This window comes from Phoenix dactylifera, unplaced genomic scaffold (assembly GCF_009389715.1).
Source record: "Phoenix dactylifera cultivar Barhee BC4 unplaced genomic scaffold, palm_55x_up_171113_PBpolish2nd_filt_p 000605F, whole genome shotgun sequence".
In the NCBI taxonomy this organism is placed as follows: Eukaryota; Viridiplantae; Streptophyta; class Magnoliopsida; order Arecales; family Arecaceae; genus Phoenix; species Phoenix dactylifera.
Genome location: NW_024068001.1, coordinates 24,198 through 48,946, shown reverse-complemented (window position 1 = coordinate 48,946; position 24,749 = coordinate 24,198). Strand labels below are relative to the sequence as shown.

The 24,749-nt window shown below is 37.1% G+C and overlaps 1 protein-coding gene across 2 annotated transcripts in view; it reads right to left on the bottom strand.

Moving 5' to 3' along the window:
* The window catches only part of LOC103701620 (agamous-like MADS-box protein AGL11), a 39,598-nt gene extending 31,321 nt beyond the window's left edge, over nt 1-8,277 (bottom strand). The window contains exons 1-2 of one of the 2 annotated variants that reach the window (XM_008783756.3): nt 8,152-8,277; nt 6,729-6,927 (exon numbers count right to left, since the gene is read on the bottom strand). In XM_008783756.3, coding sequence (XP_008781978.1) covers nt 6,729-6,910 — 182 coding nt within the window. In that variant the 5' untranslated portion in view covers nt 6,911-6,927; nt 8,152-8,277. The remainder of the gene's footprint in view (nt 1-6,728; nt 6,928-8,151) is intronic. The other variant, XM_008783757.3, reaches the window with a different exon arrangement.
* Between the last annotated feature and the right edge of the window lie 16,472 nt (nt 8,278-24,749).

The window sequence follows — 24,749 nt, the reverse complement described above, 5'->3', positions numbered from 1 at the left end:
CATGGGAGTTAGTAGATCATCCTACTGGCAAGGAGATCATTGGGGTCAAATGGGTTTACAAGATGAAGCTTAATCCTGATGGCTCGATACAAAAGCACAAAGCAAGGCTCGTTGCTAAGGGCTATGCTCAACAACCTAGGATTAACTACAATGAGATATTTGCCCCAATCGCTTGGTTAGATACTATACGAGCTCTTATTGCTTTTGCAGCTTAGAAGAAGTAAAAAAAATTATCAATTTGATGTGAAGATGGCCTTTCTAAATAGAGTCCTAAAAGAACAAGTCTATGTTGACCAACAAGAGGAAACCATGACGGAAGAAGGAAAAGTTTTACGCTTGATGAAAGCTTTATATGGGCTCAAGCAAGCACCCCAAGCATGGTATAGCAAAATCGATGGCTACCTCATTGATCAAGGGTTCAAGAGGAGAGAGTGAGCCAACTCTCTACATCAAATTACAAGGTGACACTAATATTCTTATTGTTTCTTTATATGTTGATAATTTTTTCTTTACTGAAAATAATCAAGCAATGATTGAAGGATTTAAGAAAGACATAATGAATACTTTTGAGATGAGTGACTTGGGATTGATGCACTGTTTTCTTGGTATGGAGATTAACCAAGAAGAAGAGGGTATTTTCATATTGTAAAGAAAATATATGGAAGATTTGTTAAAGAAATTCAAGATGTATGGGTGCAAAATAGTTGCTACTCCCATAGTTCCCAATGAGAAACTAAAGAAAGAGGATGGGACCAAGTAAGCAGATGCTTCAGCTTACAGAAGCTTAATTGGTAGGTTACTTTATTTGACTGCCACAAAACCGGACATTATGTATACTACAAGTTTGTTATCTACATTCATGTAAAATCCAAGCTAGGTTCACCATGGAGCAGCAAAGAGATTACTTAGATATTTGCAGGAAATAATGAACTTTGGCATATGGTACAAGTCCACTTCCGCCTCAAATCTAATTGGCTTTACTGATAATGATTGGGCTGGATCGGTGGATGACATGAGAAGCACTTCAGGCTATTGCTTCAACCTTGGCTTAGGATTTTTTTCTTGGGGATCAAAGAAATAAGATACAGTGGCACAATCATCTACAGAAGTAGAATACGTAGCAGCAGCCGGAGCAGCATATCAAGCTATATGGCTGAAAAGAATATTGGAGGACATGTGAGAGCAACAACAAGGTTCAACGAAGATCTATTGTGATAATAAGTCTGCTATAGCAATGGCAAAACATCCTGTATACCGCAACCGGACAAAGTCATTGCAATAAAGTATCACTTTTCACGAGAAGTCATTGCATATTCAGAGTATTGTGAAACTGAAGAACGACTAGCAGATATCTTCACAAAGGCACTTCCAAGGGACAAGTTTCAATTTTTGAGAAGCATGCTTGGAGTCTCCAAAATATGCATCAAGGAGGAGTATTAAAGTTGATGGATTTTTCCAAAAATTCTAGAATATACTAAATACATGAATGTTTGTATCTTATCATGTACCTAGACTATACATTGTATTACTCTACCTAGGAAGATGTGGAGACACCCTGGAAAGATATGGAGACACCCTAGGAAGATGTGGAGATTAATATATGTTCACGAATGGGTTTTCTAGATTCATGTAAAATCTACCTATAAATATCCTACATAAGTAGTGTCTTTTATCCGAGAGAAAAACCAATCTATTTTACTATAAATTGGAGAGAAGTGCTCCAAGAAAAAATCCTCTCTAGTTTCCAAACACTATCCCCACTAAAATACCTTCTAGTTTTCTTGCAACTACAATTTTCGACCCTTCATTTTCTAACATGAGGTCATCTTAGGATCAAAGTGTATGCGGAAAGATGACAATTGTAATGCTTTGGAATGTCAGAAAGAAAGAATCAAGAGATATGGAAGAAGAACTCTAATCTACATTCTCACTATTGCATGTTATTGTCCTGATCTGGCATGATTGCTTCCTAAGAGCTCTCTAAATTTGCACTTGTCTATTTGGAGCCACTAGCATAATGAAGGTTTGGTGAGAGCAATGACATGTAATATATGGCATATGAGAGCAATGAAACTGTTGCGGAAAGAACCCTTCTCCCATTGAATACGAGGGGAAAACTTTTTTTTTTTTATTAGAAGGGAGGTATTACCACCAATAACTTAATACAAGGGAAAACTTATGAAGGGTGTATCTATTTCCTCGAACTTGGGTTGTATAATTTATTTGGGCCGGTATTCATTATCTTTTCTTGAGGACTGCTTTTCGAATTTTGACTGTGTGGTAAATATTGCTCCTTTGGCAGGATCCACTGCTTAGATCAGGGGCTTAATGTTCTTGATATGAGTTAGTTGTATTTAGTTTTGTAGTTCCTTATCCACTGGGAGTGAGGTTGGGGTTGAATAATTCAGATCATCCTCCACCTCTCTCTTGGATGAACATTCAAATTTTCTACCTTTCTAGTATCACTAGAATCATCTAAAATTCCACTAGGACTTAAAAGACATCTAAGAAGTGGTTTACATTTGGTTTGTAGTGCATGAGTGGAAATCTTGTCCCTAGATCTTTTAGCATTACCTTTCATTTGGCATCATCTAGAACCCTATAAGGGCTCGTTTGGTTCGCGGAAAGTATTTTTCCTCATAGGAATGTGATTCCTGAAAAGTTGATTTCTGAAAAAAGGATGCCTAGGAAAGTACTTCTGGCACATTTGGTTGACTATGAAAAAGTGACAGATTTTCAAAATGCTTATGTTTGGTTGACCATCCACTTTTCTAACAAAGTTATGTGTAATCCCTAGCATACCCTTAATAAAAATTAGGTCTTTAATGCTTTGGATCAAATAAGAATCCTTGATTTGATGTTGAAGGGGCTTTTTGGAAAAAAATAAAAATGTTTTGATTTCCGGATCACGGAAAAGTAACTTTTCATGTTTTTCATGGAAAAGACCTTTTCATGAAACGTGGGAATCATATTCTCACAGAAATACAACTTTTCCATCTTTTTTCTTTGAAAACTCTAACCAAGTAAGAGGTATCTTTTTACTTTTTCGTTGACCACACTTTCCTTCTTTCTTTTTCCGCAAATCAAACGAGCCCTAAAAGTTGTCAAATTTTAGGTCATTCTTCAGCTAATCCTTTACATAACTTCTCCCCCCACACCCTTTCCCTTCTGTCAGATTCTGCTAAAGCTTTCTCAATTATTATAAAAGTCTCCACATTTTTTATGAAGTCAGTCTATAAAACACAATATCTAAACAGTTCATCACAAAAATATAATAAACACTAGCCGACATCAAAAAATATAATAAGCACCGATACCTCCTCCATCTCACATTGTCCCTAGTCCATCAGTACTGTCCAGGTAGCGAATCTGCCAGGGATAAAGAAGCCTTAAGATTCAAAGAAAGAACTTAAGACTTTGCAGCTTAAATGGATTTCATCATCCTTCAGTTACTTCCAAATTGTTTCCCACAATAAATTTTGATCAATATCCCTGTCATATCTTTCATCATGGCTAAGGGACTAAAAGCCTCAAAAAGATATCAGCGATGACCTTTAGGATCATGAATCATCCTACATTATAGATCCTTAAGTTTTCCCAGAGATCCATTGTGAATGCCATCTTCAATAATTCTTCCTGTCAATAGTCCAAATCAATCTCCAAATGAAATTATATCCTGCCAAGCACTAATTGTGCAAGGGGTTTTGACATTTGAGAAGGAGACGCGGATGACTTTATATATGAAGGTGACAGGCAGATCAGAAAAAACAAAAAAAAATAAATTAAGAATTTAAATTTCATACTACCTGAGTAGATGTTTAAAGTATGTGAAATAGCAGTATACGCAAAATAAATTTTCATGATAGTCTACTGCAAACTACTTTACGTGCAGCCAAGTGCAAAGTCTAAATCCAGACAATAAGCAATACAAAGTCAAACAAATCAATTCCGACGACCACCTCACAGAGCCATAAATGGTTTTCTTTTGCAAGAATCTATGTAAAGCACTTGACCTGTCGGCATATCAGCTTGAAACTTATTCACCCTTGTCATGAGCCATGCATATCATAATTCATTTATATGTGGACTTCCACGGAAATATGCTATCCTTCTTATACCAACGATCGTGCCCAACATCTGAACTTTCCTAGACCATGAGGTTGGTTAGAGACTTTAACCCAGCCGCTCACAGCAGATATCTTAAAGTCGAAAGAGAACGACATATTTCCAAAGACTCACGAATCACCTAAGAATACAATCTATTTCTTTAATGCATTCTCCATCTCTCAAATTTATCGGAACTTGATATATTATAAAGATTTCATGCCAAGGATGTAACTTAAGGAAAGAAGATAACTTTGAGGTAAACTATGAAGAGTAGCGATAAGATAGCAGTCGAAGACGAGGTTTTTAGAAAGAAATAAAACCTTGAAAAGAATCACAAACTAAGGGCGGGGCGAAAAAAATCAAGGGCTCACCTTCGCCTGTAAAAAACACTTACATGGCGGGTCGATTTAAGATTGCTGGCCAGAAAAACTAATTATAATCCAAATACATGCGTGTGTATATATATCACATAAAGAAACATAACATTGGTATGCTTAAAACCAGGGAAGAATAAATATTTCAATGTGTATCTTCCCCTGTGGAAGAAAACTTGAAACCCGTCACCCGTCTTGTTTACAATAATTCCCTCGTAAAACTCAGCGACGGGGATAAGGTTTTTGCCAAAAGGAAAACAAGACAAGGTACGGCCTTCGGAGAATACAAGTGGGCAGACGGCACCACAAGCTCGGAAGTGACGTGATGGCGCAGGGTCCAAGAAACAACCCACGCCCAGTGATTTGCCCAACCACAAAGCGCAAAGTCCTCTCTCCGTTCAAAGCAATCATCATCACTAAGCCCAGATGTGTCACTCGCAATGCATCCCCCCCAGAGGAAAGGACAAGGAGGGAGAGAAATGGAGAGAGAAAAAGAGAGTCCCCGGAAGGGATGGGAAAGGTTTTAGACTCTAGCACCACAAGAGAAACCGGGCAGGAGGCGGCCACAGTTTCTATCTTGGTGCTAAGAGTGGCGAAACCCTAAGAACAAAAATAACAGGGTTTATGCTCAGAGACAACTGTCTAGGGTTTTCCATGATTCAAAGACGAGTTGGAGGAGAGGTTGGAAAAGGTGGGTTTTGGAGCTAACCTTGCAGGAGTTTTTAGGGAAAACCTAGAAAGTGGCTTTCGGAGAAGCACCAAACTACTGAAGGTTTCGATGAGATAATGATGCTGGGAAGTGAGAACAACATTTGAAACAACCATCTGGACGAAGGGGAGAGCAAGGATCTAGTGTGTAAGCTAAAAATGTAAAGTGAGCTAACCCTGTTGGTAACCAAATGATTGGGTGAACTACAAGTTTCTGATTTGGAATCTATCTTGGGACTAATTGCTATTGTAAGTAGTATCTGGTCCATTCAAGGGGTGATCTAGCTACTGAAGGCCCTTCTGTACTAATTTAGTCTAAGCATCACACCTGATCCATCACTTCCTGTTGAAATAGGAAAAAAAAATTATAGGATTACTTTTGATTTCCATGTCATCAGAAGGAATTCAACTTCCAAAAGAGGAAATGGCGAAAATGAGTGAAACCACTGAAACCCAACACAAAGTTATGCAAGACGGGAAGGGGAGAAGAGAGAGGGAGGAGGGGGGAGGGAGAGAGAGAGAGTAAAGTTTACCAGGCCAAGTTTAAAACAGTTACACAAGAGGAGAAAGGGCAAAGAGGAAGGAAAGGGAAAAAGATAACCCTAAACATGTCACCTTATGTAGCCTCTCTTTTGCCCAGGCTCTAGACCTGAATGGTGAGCTAGGTTCTCTTCATATGCTAACGAGAACTTTCTTTAAGATACTGCCAAACGTATGAGGACTTCCAGACCTTAAAATGGCCGGCTGAAGCACAGGTTGGAAATGTCATAGAAGCCGCAAACTTAATCAAGAAAACACAACAACTGTGCAAGGTAAAAGGTAAGGAAAATCCTTTTCTACAAACACCAATTAATGGTTCCACTCATCAGAAGATATAGAAAATTCTCCAGCCAAAACAAGCATACGTAACTGAGCAAGATGTCTAAGACGACCACAGAAGGGAAAAAAACAAATATTTTCTACTTTAGAAGAAACAAACTACTTTTACTTCATATCATGTCTTCTTTATCTAACAATTGCTTCCACAAGAAATCCTGCAAAGAATCATGAGATCAAGATTGATGACTGGCTTTCCCTTTCTCTTCTCCCCAGAACAGGCACAAAGTAAATGTTATGCACATGGCTGGAAACTAAATCAAGACTAGCTGGCAACATAAAATCCTTAAGAAAGATTTCTCAACTTCAGATCCATATCTACTTCAATTCATTTTCTTTTCCATGTAATAATACATAAGAAAACGATGTTGACAGAAAGGCTAAATTATCTGTAAGAAGAATATCTATCACCACATTACTTATGGGAAAGAGTGAGAAAATACTCCTGGAGTTGGGCATTAATTTTCACCAAATCTTTATTTTTTAAAACAAAAACCAAAAGGAATATAAATAAAATATTTCAACTTGATACTGTGATCCTTAATTAGATTTCCTTTTGTTTTATATCACTCAATATTAATTTAGACCATAAGATATCTCTTTGAAAAAAGGAATATATAGATGGAAAATGAGAGAAATCACCTCACATCCACATAAACGCACCTGTTATTGGAGTACTCATAGAGGCGGCCACGGCTAGAGAAGACGATAAGGGCAATCTCCGCATCACAAAGAACCGATAGTTCATAGGCTTTCTTCAGCAAACCATTCCTTCGCTTGCAGAAGGTCACTTGGCGGTTTGTAGTGTTCTCAATTCTCTTGATCTCAATCTTACCCCTCCCCATGACCTCCTTACTCTTTACTGTGTTTAGGATGACAAGAAGAAGAATTAGGGTTTGTCACATATCTTGATAACGAAATTAAAACTGAAGCCAAAGCAAAAATAGAACCAATCTGTCCTCCTTTATGCTCATCCACGAGCTAACGTTAGAATATATGCATCTTCATCAGCCACTTTTAGCTAAATCCATGGCCAGAAAACATGAAAAAGCAAAGAAAAAAAGAAAAGAAAAAAAAAAAGGAGAAAACAAACTTCTGAACCCATGCTAGATTAAACTGTCATATTCATGAGCAGATCATCTGTAGCACAGTGAACATTAAACGATGAATTAATTAATTATTTAATTATTCTCAAGTAAGAAGAAAGCAGCGATTCTGCTGGATTCTTTATAAGTAACGACTGAAATTTGTTTCCTTTTATAAGCTTATGAAACAAGATTTGTTACAAAAAATAATTTTAACGACTCTCTCTTTTCAGTAGATGAACAAGAACCTACGTTTAGCATTGATATAAGAGAAGGGAAATGAAAAGAGCTAATCTTGTAAAACCACTTTATAAAAATTCTACTATGTTATCTTTCTCAGAAAAGAAGAAAAATTAAAAAACTTCTCGTTATCAATCTGGTGATAAATATGATGACTATAATTACGGCCATCTAGCGTCATACAGAACATTCTACATTAAAGAACTTCCCTGACTATTAATAAATAAATAAATAAATGAAGTTAAATTAGGTAATAATTGTATTTCTTAAACTTTTTCTTCATTCAAAACACACACACTGAGAGAGAGAGGGAGAACAGATAAAACAGCGAAGAGAAAGAAGTAATGAAGCAAAGATCACAACGAAGGAAATGCTCAAGAACCAATCGGATCTGTTCGAAATATCAACTCAAGAAAAAGACTTCGATTTCTTGAAATTTCCCGACCTTCTCCCAGAAAGAAATCGACTTCTTGAAACAAATACTAAGCCGAACCTTTTCAAAAGAACTAACATATGAGAAAAGGAAAGCTGCAAAGAAAGAAAGAAACAAGGAACAACAAAGAAATCATTCGGCTCTAAAAAGATCGCTGATATGAATCCATTTCAAGAAAACCAAGAAGATCGGACAGGGTCTTCTGTCGGAAAAATAGCAGAAGAGGCTGAAGATTACACCCGGAATCCAAGATGTTTTAGAAACTGAGACTTCTCTACATCAAAGAGGAGGAAGAAGAAAGAAGAAAACAACTGGAGGATTGACATACAATACTCCGGAATCCACCTCCGAATCGAGACTCTCACCCTTTGTTTCTGGTTTCTTTCGATCTTTCAGGGGAACTCCACTTCCGTGAATTCCGAGGGGAGGAAGTGGGAGAGGAAAAGCCACTGCATGGCCGCTGCCATCAGACCAGATGGCCGGTGTTCTCCTTTTAATCACCCCCACCCTCAGTTCTCCTATACCTCCCATCACGCTTTAACTTATCCGGTACCCTCTTTTAACCTCCAATGGAAACAATTCCATCCGATATTTTATTTGTCTTTATTGGATCCGGTTGTTGTGTTAGATCGTTCCTATGGAACACCAACCAGCTAATAAGCGTGAAAGGGGCGCGGAGACGGAAAACGACCGCGAGCACGTGCCATGGTATGTTCTGGTGTTCCTCAGGATCTTCGTTGGGATTAACCGGCACCGATCAAAGTCTGATGAGAGGGTGCATCAGAGCCGTACAGCTGGGCCTCGTGACCTATTTGGCTAGACCAGGACATCCCGCTTCGGCCGGCTTCGGGGTGAATTCCGTTAAAAATGGGTACACAGCATTGGGAATGGAAAAGGAGTACTGATTGGACGGCCTGGATTGGCTCATATCACATCAGCCATCATAGCGAAGGTGGCACCCATTGCGGGTTTCACTTGGACGGGGAAGTTGCGTTAATGTTCTTAAACCTGCACCACAAGTTCTTAACCATTTTCAGTGCCCTTAATTTTTGGATTAACCAAGTAACCCAAAACCTTTTTATTAAATAAGTTAAGTTAAATTAAATAGGTTAAATAGATTTTAAATAGATTAAATGAATTTAAATGAATTAGACATATTAAACGGGTCGAAATAGATAGGACAAACAAGTTAAGCAAATTTTTAACAGCTTAATTAAACATATCACAAATAGGCTAAATGGGTGTGTCATGATTCTATTTAATTATTAAATGGGTTAAATAAGTTAAAGGTCTAAACAAAAATCAAAATCATTTAATAAATAGGTTTAGATAGGCTGACCTATTATGACCCAAATCTATATTTATTAAGTCTGAACTTGCTTAAAGTGAGTTGTTCCTGAGTTGGATCATAAATTGCAACCCTTAACTCCACCTTTTTCTGCCCAATTTTTGATACACTCCCTTGTCCTAACCTAACAACTTCGTGCAATAATAATTTTCTTCTATTACTTTTTGTGTTTAGACTTGTTTTTGCATGATATTTTGATATTAGATAGATTGGTAGAACAAACTGTAGTTAAAAATGGCCTATTGAACTTCAAGATATAATTTTTAAGTTCTAAAGGACAAAATAATAGAGAATCAATTAGAAGGTTAGAGGAAGACTAAGAGAAGCAGTAAAGTAATATCCCAATAAATGCAATAAAATTTATTAGTTACATTTGTAGTATACGTCTTTTTTTACCATTATTTTTGTTTTAGATTTTTTGCATGTATACTCTTATAAATGTCTAAAATTATATGAATATCCTTACAAATTTACTATTTGTATGTATATACTTATAAACGATTTCTCTTTTATCTATATATCCATACAAATTTACTATTTATATGTGTGCTCTTATAACAGTTATATAAATGGGAAAAGCTTATAGCTTAGTCGCTTATTACCCAATTTTTGATTCAAACAGAGAGAATCTTAGTGCATATCAATAACTATAAAATATTCTAATAAAAAATAATTCATATATAACTCCAATTGATTGAGGGCTTAAAAATAAAACAAACAAAAAAATTGACTATTGTGATCTTCATATAATACATATGTTTTCTAAGTTTTAAACAATAATAATTTTGTAAGTAAAGAGAGGAGGGACGACCGAGGTGAACGGGGTCGTGATGGCTATCATTTATCAAGTGAACCAAGGGGTGGAGGGGTTGGATTAAGGTTATCTTATATCGGGTCAAGTTTGGGGCAGAGCATACCTATATCCGGCCTAAACTTGCTTCAGGTATTATATCTAAAACCTATATCTGCACCCAAGTTTAAATAGGACAGATAAAACCTGCACCATTAGGGTTAGGTTGGGTTAGATATTTGATTGGTCGGCTAAAATTACCATGCTTGCATATTCTTTTATTATGTTAAAGGTATACACACATTGAAAACTAATTTATAAGGGTATATGCACAAAAAATAATTTATAAAGGTATACATATAAGTAGTAAATCTTCAACGGTATACATGTAGTTTTGGATTTTGATGAGGGTATATATGCAAAAAGAATAATTTATGAAGTATACAAAGATATTCATGTTATTTCATATATTTATGAGGCTATATGTGCAAAAATTACTTTTGTTTTTTATTCTAAGTTATTACCATTCTTCGCTCCTATTAATCCTATTAATTTGGTTGGTTTGTCTAGAATCTAATAACAACTGAGTAGCAAAGTCTCCCTCTGGTACACACATGAACTTTCGAAAGATAACTTAGTAGCGTACCATTTTCCAAGAAAAAGAAGAAAAGTGATACCTCCAACTTTTCTAATAAAAAGGATTATATATAAAAGTGTCCACCAAGCCAATTACAAAAAAACTGATGAATGATCCTACCTCCTCTCAAAATTATCGAGGCATGCACCTCTTTAGAAGCAAGCATAACAAAATTACCAAATGAACTTGGTGAGAAAAAAAAAACTTGTGAAGAAGTTGATGAGGAGAACACCTTTTTCAAATGGAAAGAATTTAGAGAAACTCATGAAGAAATTAAGGGGGAAGCAACTTATCCAAAAGGAAAATAATTGAGAAAAATCTTGATGAATAAAAAATCAATCTAGAGTCGTAACTTGAACATCATTTTTTCTCTCACTTACATTTGAAAATAATTGGTAATTCTTCTTTTGAAAGCAATACTTCCACTATTTATCTCCAACTTAGGCTACTACTAGAAGCAGGGCCTTTTGCTACCAACTTGTTATGAAGGCTAAACTATGCCCTCACTAATATTAGTTTGCTCAAGGTCAAATGAAGGCCCTTGTAAAAAGTTAGTCAAATATAAAATTATTTATGACAACATCAGATGCCCTTGCAAATATATAAACAGACCTCACTAAAATGTTGGCATCACATCTTTTATGAGAGTTAGATTTTGCCCTCACAAATAATCAATATTTTTGCAACATCCAATATGGCCCTCACAAAGATAATATTTTTTTGCAAGAATTTTGATTGGGCCGTGTTCCCAAGATGACAACCCAAGAGGATGGATGAATTGAGTTTTTTAGAATTTTTTACAAACTTAGACAATGATTAAATAAAACTGATTTAAACACTAGTTTGCACAGTGAAATGAATGTAAAAAATAAGTGCAGAAATAAGAACAAGCACAAACAAATCAAACACCAAGATTTTATAGTGGTTTGATGCAAATCCTACACCTATATCTACTCTCCAAGATACCTTTCTTAGAAATTTCTACTATAATCCTTCCAAGATTACAGTCTAATTATTTTATAGGCTCACAACCAAACCTAGCTGATTCTTTTCGGAAATCAACTAAAAACCAAGTTGTTTTTTTCGGTACAACTAGACCGACCCAAGTTTCAAAATTTAGGAACTCCTTGCTGAGTTTCAAGCTCAACAAAACTTAATCGATTTTTCAGGGCAGCCAACCGCAATCTAGCTGTTGCACAGGTACAGCCAAACCTTATAAGCCAGCTGATTTTTCATGGTGTCAATTACACCAAAAGCCCTATATGAGATTCTCTAATTTTATGCACAAAAGAAAATAGAAGATACATACAAAATAACCTCTTCAAAGGTTGGATTAGTATCGTTGAAGCTTAAGTTTGAATGCTCTGAAAGTTGAAATCTTGGTGAATAGAATTCAGCTTGTTCCTTTTTCTCTTTCTTGTTCGCTCTTGAACTTGTGATGGAATTCAGTAATTGGCAGTTGAAGATCTTTCTCTCTATGGATCTTTGGACGCTCACTCTGAAGTGGAAAGAGGTTTTGAATGGCCACTTCTCATATTGATCCTCATGCTGAAGACCAAGAAGTAGTGTTCACTTGTATTCTTTTTTCTTTACCTCATCCACTCAATCTCCTTAATCCATCATTTTCTCTAATTTAATTTGAAATTATTTATAGCTTGAAAAGTTATTGGAGAGCTGTTTCTAGCCATTGGAAATGAATATGGTTGTTCTGGTTTCACAAAAAAACTAGCCATTACTGTTGTTAGGTACAAACGAGTCGACTCGTGATCTTCAAGGGTCGACTCGTGAGAGGGTTACTTTTGATTGCTTTCTATTTTCTGTCTGCAGCTATTTAGGGGTCAACTCATTTGTGCTAGGGTTGACTCATGATCTTTAGAAGTCGACTCGAGATAGCCTGGGGTCGACTCGTCCATCACAGAAACTCCCAAAACTCTTCAACAAAACTTCTTCATGTTTCTCCAACCTTTCAATCTCAGTGAGCTCTCTATAAAACAAATTTAACTTTTCCAAAAAAATAAATTATTATAGAAGAAGATCTATCTATCTCGATATTTTACTTTTTTATTGCTGTGAAACTATTAAATTATGAGAATTTAGGAATAGCCTAAACTCTTGAAGGCCGGCATGAGCTGAGGTCCTTCTCATATAAATAAGTTCTTTATGTTGCCAAGTTGGACATTCTACCAATATTATCACATTGAATTTCGGGAATCTTGGAATGCTTCTAGGATTTATAGTCATATTATGAATTGATATATACTTTACAAATCTATAATGTAATTATATTGTATTGATCACATTGACATTGTTCATTAAAAAGTAATTTAGAATTATACTTGTTGATTCAAACACTTAAGAAGTCCTCCCCACACACCACACCCACCCCACCCCACCCCCCACCACACACACACAAAAATATGGAGCCAAACGATCATGTATTGCATTTATAGTTTTTGATTAGTCTTGAGAAGATTATTCCACTCACTTTAGCAAGTATATCCAAACCTTGCCATTAAAAAGTGGCAACTGCTGCTCCAACAAAAAGTAGTGAAGGTGCTCCTAATCTTGACGACGGTTGAAGTTGGATTAACTTTAAACTTTTTAGAGCAAATATGAGGAGAGATCTAACATAACATGTCATCTTTTAGATGGATGTCGTACCAATGCCCAAATCTTGCATACATACTCAAGTTAAATCGGATTGTTATGTTGGACTTGATCCAATCTAAGCCCATCCGGATGTAGTCTGCACTAACTTGTCCATGTGTTTTTTTTTATTCTTTTTCGGAACCAAAGGGAGAAAATAATGCCTAAACTCTAAACTAAAGTCAAAGTCAAAGGGCTAATCTGTTATTTGAATACACAAGCTTCTGATATGATAATGGGATATGCTTGTGATGGTTACAATGAGGGATAAGTTTCTATATAACTATATTGGAAATAATATCCATCTTAATTTCTGCAACTACCTCTTATGAGTGAGGCATATTATAAAGAGATACTATAGAGACTTGATCCTTGACTCATCCAAGAGTGCTTGTCCTGCTGGGATTAATCGGAGTTGGAGTCTAGAAAACCAAGATGCTGCTTGTGGGCAGTGAAAAGTATATCCAATATGTTGTAGCTAGGCTCTCTAGATCATCAGAAAATGGCTTTATGTTCCTGTAAGTTTTCTTGTTGCCTCATATAGCTTAATATGTTATTGTATGAGATGCTGAAAGAGATGGGCATGTGGAACACTGCACAACCATTACACCATCAGTTTTGCCTTGGGAAACCCTACTTTGCTGATAGATGTTACTTTCTTCTTCCCATTTTGATCTTCTTTGGACCTCCAATCTCTCTTTCTTTCCCTATGTGTGCATGCGACTGAGTGAATGAGTGAGAGAGAGAGAGAGAGAGAGAGAGAGAGAGAGTATAAACTTTGTGTTTGTACTTCTTATGTGCTAACAATGATGCTTTGGCATGAAAGTCTCAAATCATAGGCATCAGATATCAAATTGAAAGCGATCAAACTAAGTCCAGTCATATTTGAAAGCCAATTTAATGACCATTATTACTGGAATTTCATACCATCGATCTTTGCATTTAACTTTCTTAGTTGATGATAGTGTAGTTTAGTAGTCATTGTCTTCTCTAATAAATTTTTTCTTTGGATAAAAGTTTTCCAATATGTTTTCTCAAGCACCTATGCTACTACTGAAAAACGAAATAATTTCAAAGTACAGCTGCTACATCCCTATCAAAGTTAGGAGTTAGGACCACCGCTTTCTTGGAGGTGAGCTGGCCTGTTTCTCTTCCAATTACTCTAATCAAGTCCATGTGTCCAAAACTTTGCTACCATGGTAAGAATTCCTAAATTGGAAAAAAATCCAAATATAGAATTGAATCCCAAATTAGATTCTATGCGGTCCCAATATTTATTTGGGTATAAAGTCTTATACTGACCTGAGTTATAATGTGGGACACCACAAGATGGCTTCCTCCTGCTCTCTCTCTCTCTCTCTTGGAAGCATTTAATCATATTTGACTCCAGTTGTTCAGATATGAGCATGAAATCAACAACAAAATTTAGCACTATTTTATTTTTGCACCCCTAGAAATAAAAGCTCAATTTTGATTTGTTATTTGTGAACCCAAACAACGAATCTTCCACATCTAAATCATCTTAGTCATTTGACCCACCCCCCACCCATGCCACCAATCATAATTGCTCATTTTTGTAGCAGCGCACTAAGATACGTGCTTGATGAATAAGGCTCACAAAAATGAGCAGTTGTGATTGGTGGCGTGCACGGCTACATGGTGCATACAGTGTAGGAAATAATTTCTCCTCTCTCTCTCTTTCTGCGCACACTATGTGTCATGTATGGTGGAGGCTTTGGACCACATACCATCTACTTTTCTCCATTTACTACCATTTAACTACCCTGCTACATTCTTTTATTACGCTTCATTCTATGGACCACTTCTTTTTGCTTCTCTCCCATGCATGTCTATAGTTGCTTTTGTACCACTTGATTGCATATGGAAGCCCATTACTTTTTGTGGGTCATGGCCTTGGAGATGACCCATGTGGAGAAGACTTTCATGCAAGATATCCCCATTCATTAAGATGGATGGCTCCAATACTTCCTCCCCTCTCATTTATTGCACATGTGGCAATACTATGCTATTTGAGTGCTAGTGACCTCCCTTTGTTGCTCTGTGGGGGCTTAGGGTAGAGGTAGAACATTCCCTCCATGGGACACTTCTTTTTTAGTGCTATGGTAAAATGTCCATCCACCCTACTAGCCACAAGTGAATACTTGTTACCAATAAAAAAAAGTACTAGATCTTCTCTCTCTATGCGCGCATGTGTTTGTGTGTGCGCGTGCGTGCGTGTGCTGTTTGTGTGTTTGCATGCACGTGTGCTGGCATGCGCACCAAAGGTGTGTGCCGAATGTAAATTGAATTTAAGGTTGCTGTGCAAAATTTATAAATAAAAAATAATATTTTCTATTTGTGTATGTAATGCTGTGGATGATTATTATCTGATTTATTTCCAAACCCAGAAATGGAAATAAAATTCATGCTAATGATTAGGTTTTTAAGGCATATCTGCATAGGCATATGCCATGTTATGAATCCACAAGAACAAAATCTCCTAGTCATGCCTTCCAGCTCTTTGCATCCACTTGCTAAATTTGAAGAAAGCCTAAATTTCTCAAAACATACCTTGATTGTAATAATTTTAATGATGGTCTTCTAGATATATGAACATATGACAATGACAGAGTTAAGTGATCTAATTCTAATAAATAAATAAATAATTCTAGTAATCTAGACTTTAAAAAAAAAAAAAACTTATATTCACCTTGCCTGTGCACATACAACTTGATATATACTACCTAATTCTGAATAAAGTTATTGCATGTCCTCCTTCAGATGAATTTTAAGTAGTTGACAAGAGGTCAAATTGAAACAGGCCTAAGCTCAAATGCAAAAGATAATATTGCCACATCAAGAAGCTAAAGCAGGGATAGTGTATTTTGGTTTATGATCTTGTATTTTGGTTTTAAGAAAGCACACAGGCCTAATCTCAGATGCAAACCATTATGTTGCCGCATTAAGAAGATAATATAGAGAAGGTGTGATGTTGGCTTGTGATCTTGTGTTTTGATTTATGAATTACACAGTTCCTATCTCACATTCAGTCGGACCTTCTCCAAGTTGGCCTAGATCCATAATTTGGCCAGGATCATACCAACGGTTGGCTGACAATACACACTATATTCCTCCAAAATTTCCATTCTTAAACATGGAATTAAGTAGTTGTATAGGTCTCCCTCTTCCATGAACAACAGAAGTTCAATTAGTTCTTCTACAAAAGATCAACAAGGAGAAATGACCATACACAAAATTGCATGCTTGTCCTCGCAATGTGCATCGGCTTATCATATCGCAAAATTGCATTTCTTTTTAGAGGACCTCATGAAATGATACCAAACCTTAGAAAATTAATATTGCTATTATTTCTCTTGAAAATTAGTATGGCTCTCCAAGTCTATCTCAAAGCAAGTGATGTCTATGCTAAATGACTGATGAGAGCAAGATTTCAACAAAGCCAGATAACACTCCAAACTTCATGCATTCAAAACACCCTTTGCTTCGTAGCAAGGAGGGTCAACAAGCCAACTACTTCATGAACATTTCAGGCAGTGCTCAAAGATCTGATAGCTTAAGAGACATCTGTGAGAATTCTTCCAAACCGGGGAAATGAAAAAGTTGGACTTTAACCATGAACAGTCTTTCACCAGTTTTGTGACTGTTTCATTTCCCCTCGTAAGGTCATTTAAACTTCCAATTTCAACTTTCCTTCCAACCATTTCAGCTAAACACGCCTCTCCAATAAAAGAAACCGAAATTAAATTGCTTAAAATATTAGCTTTTGTATTTAAGACCCTTTAATAAAGGACCCAAGGCAGAATCGATTTTAGAGGAATACCTTATCAGCAAAAGAATTACATACATATAATTATGCATCCATTTGTGCAACATAAAAATTTTATCTAGTGGAAGGTAAGAGAATATACAAGGGTGGTTGTTTTCCTCCCCTTGGATATATAGATATGTACCAGAAGAGAGAGCGATGGATCCCTCACCTTGGAACACTAAAAGCACGGTTCAATTTAATAGAATACAGCATGTATGACTTAATTCTGGCTTCCTCGATGCTTTCCCTAATTCTCTCTGTTGTGACCATCCGAGCAGCTTTACCGGGGGATCGGTTCTAATGGAACAATTTGTGTATAAGTTTTTGAGGTTATTGTTTCATGCGTCTGGAAGTTATATGCAATGATTAGGCGCCATTCACATAAAGTTCCACATAATTAATATTCTAGGCGACGATTTATACAGTTATATGATGGCCAATATATTAGCTTCAAGGGATGCCTCCATTATATTAGTTTATGGATAGATATAACATATACAAAAGATAAAAATAAAATAAAGAGTGTTTGAATGTATATCGAAGACACATTTCAGATGTTTCCTTTCCTTAATTATTTTAAACATGTTCAATTCTGATAGTAGACCATATGTTCTGCAGAGAATGAATAGGGATGAGAAGGTGATTGACAGACTACGGATTAACATTCCAACCCTTCTCGGTGAGAAGATATTCCTTGGTATGAATTCTCTTCTTCAAAGCTAACCAGTTAAATATTTTGATCTTCTCGCAGTTGTTACTTTCTGTAAGGAATTGTAGTATGGACCACCATTGTTGATGGAGCTATAGAATGAAGAAATCGAGAACCTTTTCAGAAGTTAACTTCTAGAGAGGTTGGTCCGCCACCCTCCAAGGTCTTAATGAATAGGGTTGAGTAATCCTATCAGTTGTGAATGTTCCTTGTCAACTTCATGATCCAGCTTTTACCTCAACTCCCTCTATTTCCTTTGCATGCTTAAAGAGGCTTGGGAAAAGAAGAATTAAGACAGTGCACCCTAACCAATGATCCTCCCAAAACCTAGTATATTCTCGGTTCCTATATTGGAAGATAAGCAGCGAGCTGCATGGAGAATGGCTTCATATTTCTTCCGATGTTCTTCCAGATGGGTGAGAGGCCGTGCAAACTGACGAGTTCTCGGCTATAATGAGTGAGCACTGGTTCGCCGTGGGAAATGTTTCTCAAGCAGCTGGCTCCAAGCCCATTTGGAATGCACGGAGTTCTTCCAATCCTTGAGGTTTTTTGTTGCCGAGGACACCTCTCTCTCTTAGGCTACCTCCAGAGTCACGGGCCAATTGAAACCACCGGCCTTTCCAAAAGAAAGCTCGCCTCTTTTTATCATTTCTCTCACACACGCAGGTTGGTATCTCTTTGCCTCTCAAAAGAAGCTCTTTGGGTGGCATCCTTTGCAGCCCAGCATTTCGGAGGCTTCATCTGAGACGCCCACTCTTCGGTTCCATCTCCATTGTACTCTGTCATCCTTCTTGATCTTATGGAGTACACCCGCACCCGTTGTGTGTGAGTCACCATTGTACCAAAAAAAAAGAAGAAGAAGAAGAAGCACTTTGGCAAAACAAAAACTACGAAGTGCATGCTTTGCACTGGGGAAGACGATGCATTGTCGGATATGGTTGGCACGAGCAACCTGATAGGTAACAACCATCCATTTTCGAGATAGGCGACATGACGTCATCCAACCTTGCACAGATCTCCATGGTGCAAAATATGCATTGTAGAGGATCCGAACTTATAGTATAAAAAGAGTGCAGTTAGCACTGAATTAATGGCGGCTAGGCTCTCACCGTATGATAGCAATTGACCCTTCCAAGAGGCAAGCCTCCTATCAATTTTTTTAACAAGCAGGAACCAATATTGTTTCGAGAGTTTGTAATCATTTAAAAGGCAAACCAAGATAGGTTATAAGATTCACAAGCATGGCAAGACACATTCAAAACTGAGATTTCTTGAGTAGATTAATCTTTAGGCCTAAGATAAATTCAAAATGGAGAATTAACACCTCCACAACTTTGGCATTATACTATCACAAAAATAGTTATTAGCGGCATTTTTAAGTGCCAGTATAAGCGGAAAAAAGGAATGTTGTAAGTCCCTTTGCCTGTATTTTTGTGGCTTTTTTTGAAACTAGTGATCCCTAGTTTGAATAGCAAGCACTTATCCACCAAGCTACAACTTATATTATTATCATAAGAAATGCCACAAGCAATTTGCTGCCAAAAGTTATTTTTGATTTAGTATTTGTAGAATATTTCGCCAGTTTCGAAGGATATAAGCAGGGACCTCAATGCACTTTGGCATTGCACTTCTTTCAAACTAGGCAATAACAAGAATATCAGGCATTTTGGGAAAATGCATGGGTGGGTGCTGTTCCTTAATCTTGCATACTTATTTGATGAGCTAGTGAAAGTCAATACCTCATTGGCCTCTCAATGGAGTTGGAAAAAGATGAAATGGTGTATCAAGCTGTTTGGTCCTCTATTCCTAGAAGAAACCAAAGAACTGGCGCTCTTGTCACAAATGTTGGAATCTATCAGACCATCAAGAATTGCCGATGTGATGGTGTGGAGCATATACGGTGGACTCTTTCTAAAAATTTATTAACCAAGGAGGTATCTTATGGCCCCTCCTTTTTTTCTTTTTTTTTTGGTACAACAGCGGCTCACACATTAATACAGGTGTGGATGCGGCCAATGGCCCTTTTATAAGGCCATTTTAAAGACAGAGGCTCCATAAAAGATCAAAGTTTCAATATGATTGTCTCTAAAAAATAAGTTGCACATAGAAGAGATTTCAGCACAAAAAGGATGGGGTTCTTCTTTAGGGTACCCTATGTGCAACAATAATGCTGAAACGGACAGAAGCCTCAAACTCATCTTAAAGACGCAGCTTAAGATTGAAGGATGGTCATCTAATTTTCAAGATCTTTGGACTTCTTGGCATCTCAGGAAAATCAAGTCCAAGTTGACGTATTTGGTCGGAGAGGAGCTCTAGAATCTTTCTTGGAAGGAAATCTTCTATGAACGCTACCCTCTCCAAGATATTGCATGCCTTTCAATTTGGAAAAGCATATAAAAGCTATTAAGCTCTAATGAATCCCTTTCTTCTTTGTTGCATATATTTGGTTTCTAGTCCCCTTATGAACACCATTCTTACAAGCAATCCACTTGCCCGGGTCCCCATCATTTGAACTACTTAAAAGGTCATTACATTGTTAATAAAATGAATAAAAAGACTTTGTTTTATACATCACATGAGTTCATCCACAAAACCTTTTCCCATTATACAGTAGGGATCCATGTATAAGTAGAACGGCCACAAGATACTTCAACCCCATTGAATAATGGTAATGGTGGCGATTGTTATTCGACAATTAAATCAGCCATTATATCGTTGTTACATGATGTTTTGTGCAAATTGAAGTAATCCTGAAACACAGAAAGTGCTAGTTAAATGATAGTAGGTGGGTTGTGATACGATTATGGCCCATGATTCTTTTGGGCCATGGCCTACCATGAAGCATTATTAGCTACATTTTGTGGTCAAATAAGGGATTAAAACTTGGAACATCTTTCTAGTTGTAAAGGAACTTAATTAATACCCTATTCTTTGTTTCACAGCTACATTTATGTTGAGTCTTTTACAAGGTTAGGCTAGCTTTGTGCATGCAGTAACGTCTGCTTTCTACGTAACCTGTTTCTATACATAATTATATTAGTTTTGTATATAGATGAACTTAAATGTATACAGGACTAGAACTAAAAATAAAATGACCATCAAAATCAAGAGGAGGGAATTTACGTATATAAAAATAAACGTATATAATTATATTAGTTTGCATATATTTACGTTAGTTTAGAGAGAGAAAAAGAGTGATAGAGAGAGAGAGAGAGAGTCACTTCGATTTCTAAGAATAGGTAAGCATCATCTGGGCCTTGAACAAGCTTCTTGGGGGGCAGAGCACAAAAGAATGAAACTGGAGGTCATGGTCCCAAGCAATTACACAGAAGCTGAAGGCCGAGTTCAATATAAAACCACAAAAGAATTCGGTGATAAGACAGGATGGTGACAGGTTCAAATGGAGGGTAGGAAAAGCTCGAACCCATCCTAACTCCTAGTTGGTTTGGTGTGAGCTGAAGCTCAAGAAAAACAAATGAAGGGCAGGAAAGTTTACGTTGGATTGATCTTATTATTCTATTTTTATCTTTTAAAATATTTTTATTATTTCTCAAAATTAATAAAATTATTATTTCCATATTTTTTAAAAAATATATAGATTTTTACCACTCTCAGTGATATCACTACAACTGTTGATGCCGATGTTGCCGCCACCACTGTCGTTGTTGTCTTCTATTCGCCCCGCTACACCGTCACCACTGTCAATGCCTTCATTACATACGACTGCTTCTGCCACCAACGACCACTACTATTACCACTACATGTGTTTATATATTTAAATTTATGAACATGTTTATACTTTTAGAATAGAAAAAAAAAAGTAGAAAAATTTTTTTTGAAAGTGATACCAAATGTCACTTACAAGCTTTTTCTTTTATTTTTATTTTCTTAGAAAGTTAAATCGGACTGAAATTTTATCGTTTAGGCCTCGAAACGGACTGGTCAAACTTAAAGTTTTCTTTTCGGATAAAACTTTGGTCAGACATAGCTCTCTATCCGAGAAGAATCAGGCAGAGCAACAGAAGGCAGAGTTGATGTAGAAGTCGAAATCTACCTTCTCAAAAATTTTATTTTTTAAAAAATATTTTTATTAATTATATTTATTTTAGGATATCTAGTGCTATTCGAAATAGGAGAGGAATCCAACCCAAATTATGAAAGGAGGGACCTCACTAGTATTATAAATAGGAGCTATATACCTCAGTTTAAGAGGTGTAGAGGATCAATGAAAGAAAATAGGACTTGAAGCTCTATTTTCGAGATTTCTTCATCTTTTTCTAGTTTTCTTTTAAAAAATCCAAGAGTTGATGGATTGAAGAAAATCTTTCTTCTCCCCAATTGGATCGCTCACAATAAGAAATAAACTATCTAAATAATCAACAAATAAATCAACATGAATGAATCTTTTGTTATCTTCTAATTCGTCAGGTCTATCCCTGTACACTTTCTCCTGCACTTCCTCGGAACATCCAAAAGTGCATTGCAGCTCAAGCTGTACGAGGATAACAGTGCTATTGTTTAAAGTTGCTGCAATTGTTCTATATTTGAATGGATGCAGCTGCTGCTGATGCTGTAGCTCACGTTTATTCCATCTGGTAATTTACAGCTGACAACTTAAAGCTCAAATGTTATGTCGAATGCAAACAGAAACCGAGTCATAATAAATGTAGGTTCACCGTTTCTCTCTTGTTTCTCCTCTAATTCAGTTAATCTTCCATTTTTCCATGCTATAACTAATAGAATAAGAACACACACACCTTAAATCAAGAAATATTTTTTTTATGTTATAATTTAAAGCAATAGTGGCTTTATAATTTACATATTTTTGGAAAAGATGGATTGTAAAAGAGTGCTACTCTCCAGTTTCTCTCTCCCTCTTTTTTATTTTATTTTTTTGGTACAACGGCGGCTCACACGCAGTGGGTGTGAAGGCAACCAGCAAAATCAGAAAACAGTAGCTCACTAAAATACTACTCTCCAGTTTCTTGAGTGGTGGAACGCAACCCAGTCAGCCGCGTCATTCACCTCCTTGTAGACATGCGTGGCCATAAAGGAGCCATACTCTCCTAGTAGTCTGCAAATATCGTGGAGCAACGACTGTCCCTCCACAGTGCCTCTCCGACTCTGGATCCACTCGATCACCGTGGCCGAGTCACCCTCAAGGAGGAGACGATCTGCACCCAAGATGCGCCTCACGAAGGCAATACCCTCCCAAGCAGCTCTGTGCTCGGCACAGATGGCAGACGTGTCGAAAATGTACTAACCCCCAGCCACCACCAGTTTAGCCCCATGGTCTCTAATGACGAAGCACACGCTGCCACAGCTCTCACTGTCACCGATGCTGCAATCAAAGTTCACCTTGAGATAACCAAAAAGCACCCAGAAGACGACCATAGTCTTGAACACTACAAGAGCATAATGAAGGCCCCAAATTTTTCCAGTCATCCCAGAAGGTGAAACCACAGTAGTTCCAATAAACTCTGCTGCCTATAGTAGGACTCTATCAGCCACCATCCTCGAAGCACTGCTACTCTTGAAGATCCAAGTATCCTATCCAACCAACAATGGTAGGTCAGTTTCTCTCCCTATTGCCAGCTGAAGGCTGAAGCATGGTCAATAGTACTCCATATATTCAAAAACTATCCACACCATAAATTCCTGATATCAAAAGAATAATTCCTGCTGAAGCTTAAAGCTGGAAGGACCACAGGATGACAGGACTACATTAAACAGTCTGTAGGACCAGAATGGTAACCTGCATTTCACATCAGTTGGACATTAGATGACCAACAGCAGCCGATTGATGCAGGATGTTTTCTACCAGGTTTAATTCAGGAGGTCCATTGGTTGGGAAAATACTAAATGCTGGTGCTTGCCCTCAGCTGGGATCATGAAAGTTCTTCACATAGATAGCATTCAAAGTAGGCATTGACATATCAAAACAAAATTTATTCCTGACCAGAGAATATGACTTTGTGGCCAAACATTTTTTCTGAACAAAATCAGCATGGAATTGCAGCTATCTGCTATGGGATCCATCACAATGTCGCATCACAGACAAATTAGGCGTTTATTTGCAAAGAAGTGCAATCTGTGTCAGCAATGCAACTACTGGTGGATGGGATGGAATCATGGAAGGGAGAAGGATTTCTTCATGTATGATAACAAAGAGAACTCAGCAAAAAGGAAGAAAGGTAAGCAGACATAAATTAGTGCTCTCTCTGATGCATGCCTTTGGTTGAAAGTCCATTAAATTGAAGCATAATGAAGGGCAAATAGCATCTCTAGGCCACGTTTGGTTGCAGGATAGCAAATCCTAGGTTAACCAACCCTAAATCTAGGCTAACCCTCCAAGATTCCCTTATCCTGATTAATTAAAAAATCTAATTAATTAATTGATGCTGGGCGATTAGTGGGATAACTTGAGGAAACATGCGAAAAAATAAGAGTGATGAGGGAGGGTGCGAGGACAAAGGACGAGTTATATTTCAACCGTTCATGGTGAAATAATATTAACTCAGTTAACTCTCTTTTTGGCTATTGATTTGGCAATTTTATCTCATGCCAAAAAAAGAGGTGTTCAAGGGGTTGGCAACATAATTCGCCGTACCAATCCAAATCGGATGGTACAAGATATATCGTACTGTACTATTTTGGTATCGATATCCAGTACGGATAGCATACCGCACTCGGTATGCTGAAAAAGCTCCATACTATACTGTACCGATATAGTGCTAGTATATATAGCACTGGTACAAGGTTTGGCATCAATACGGCGAACCTTGGTTAGCAGAATAATCACCTATAACCCTCGGATGTCTGCAACCAACAGTACCCTAAAGTCACTTCTACATATTATGAGGACCACCGAAAGCTAAGCAAGATCTAATATCATCCAAATGGAGGCCGTGCACTTGACATTGTTGCAGCTGCCTCATAGGGCACCCACCAAAGGTCAAACGTCTAA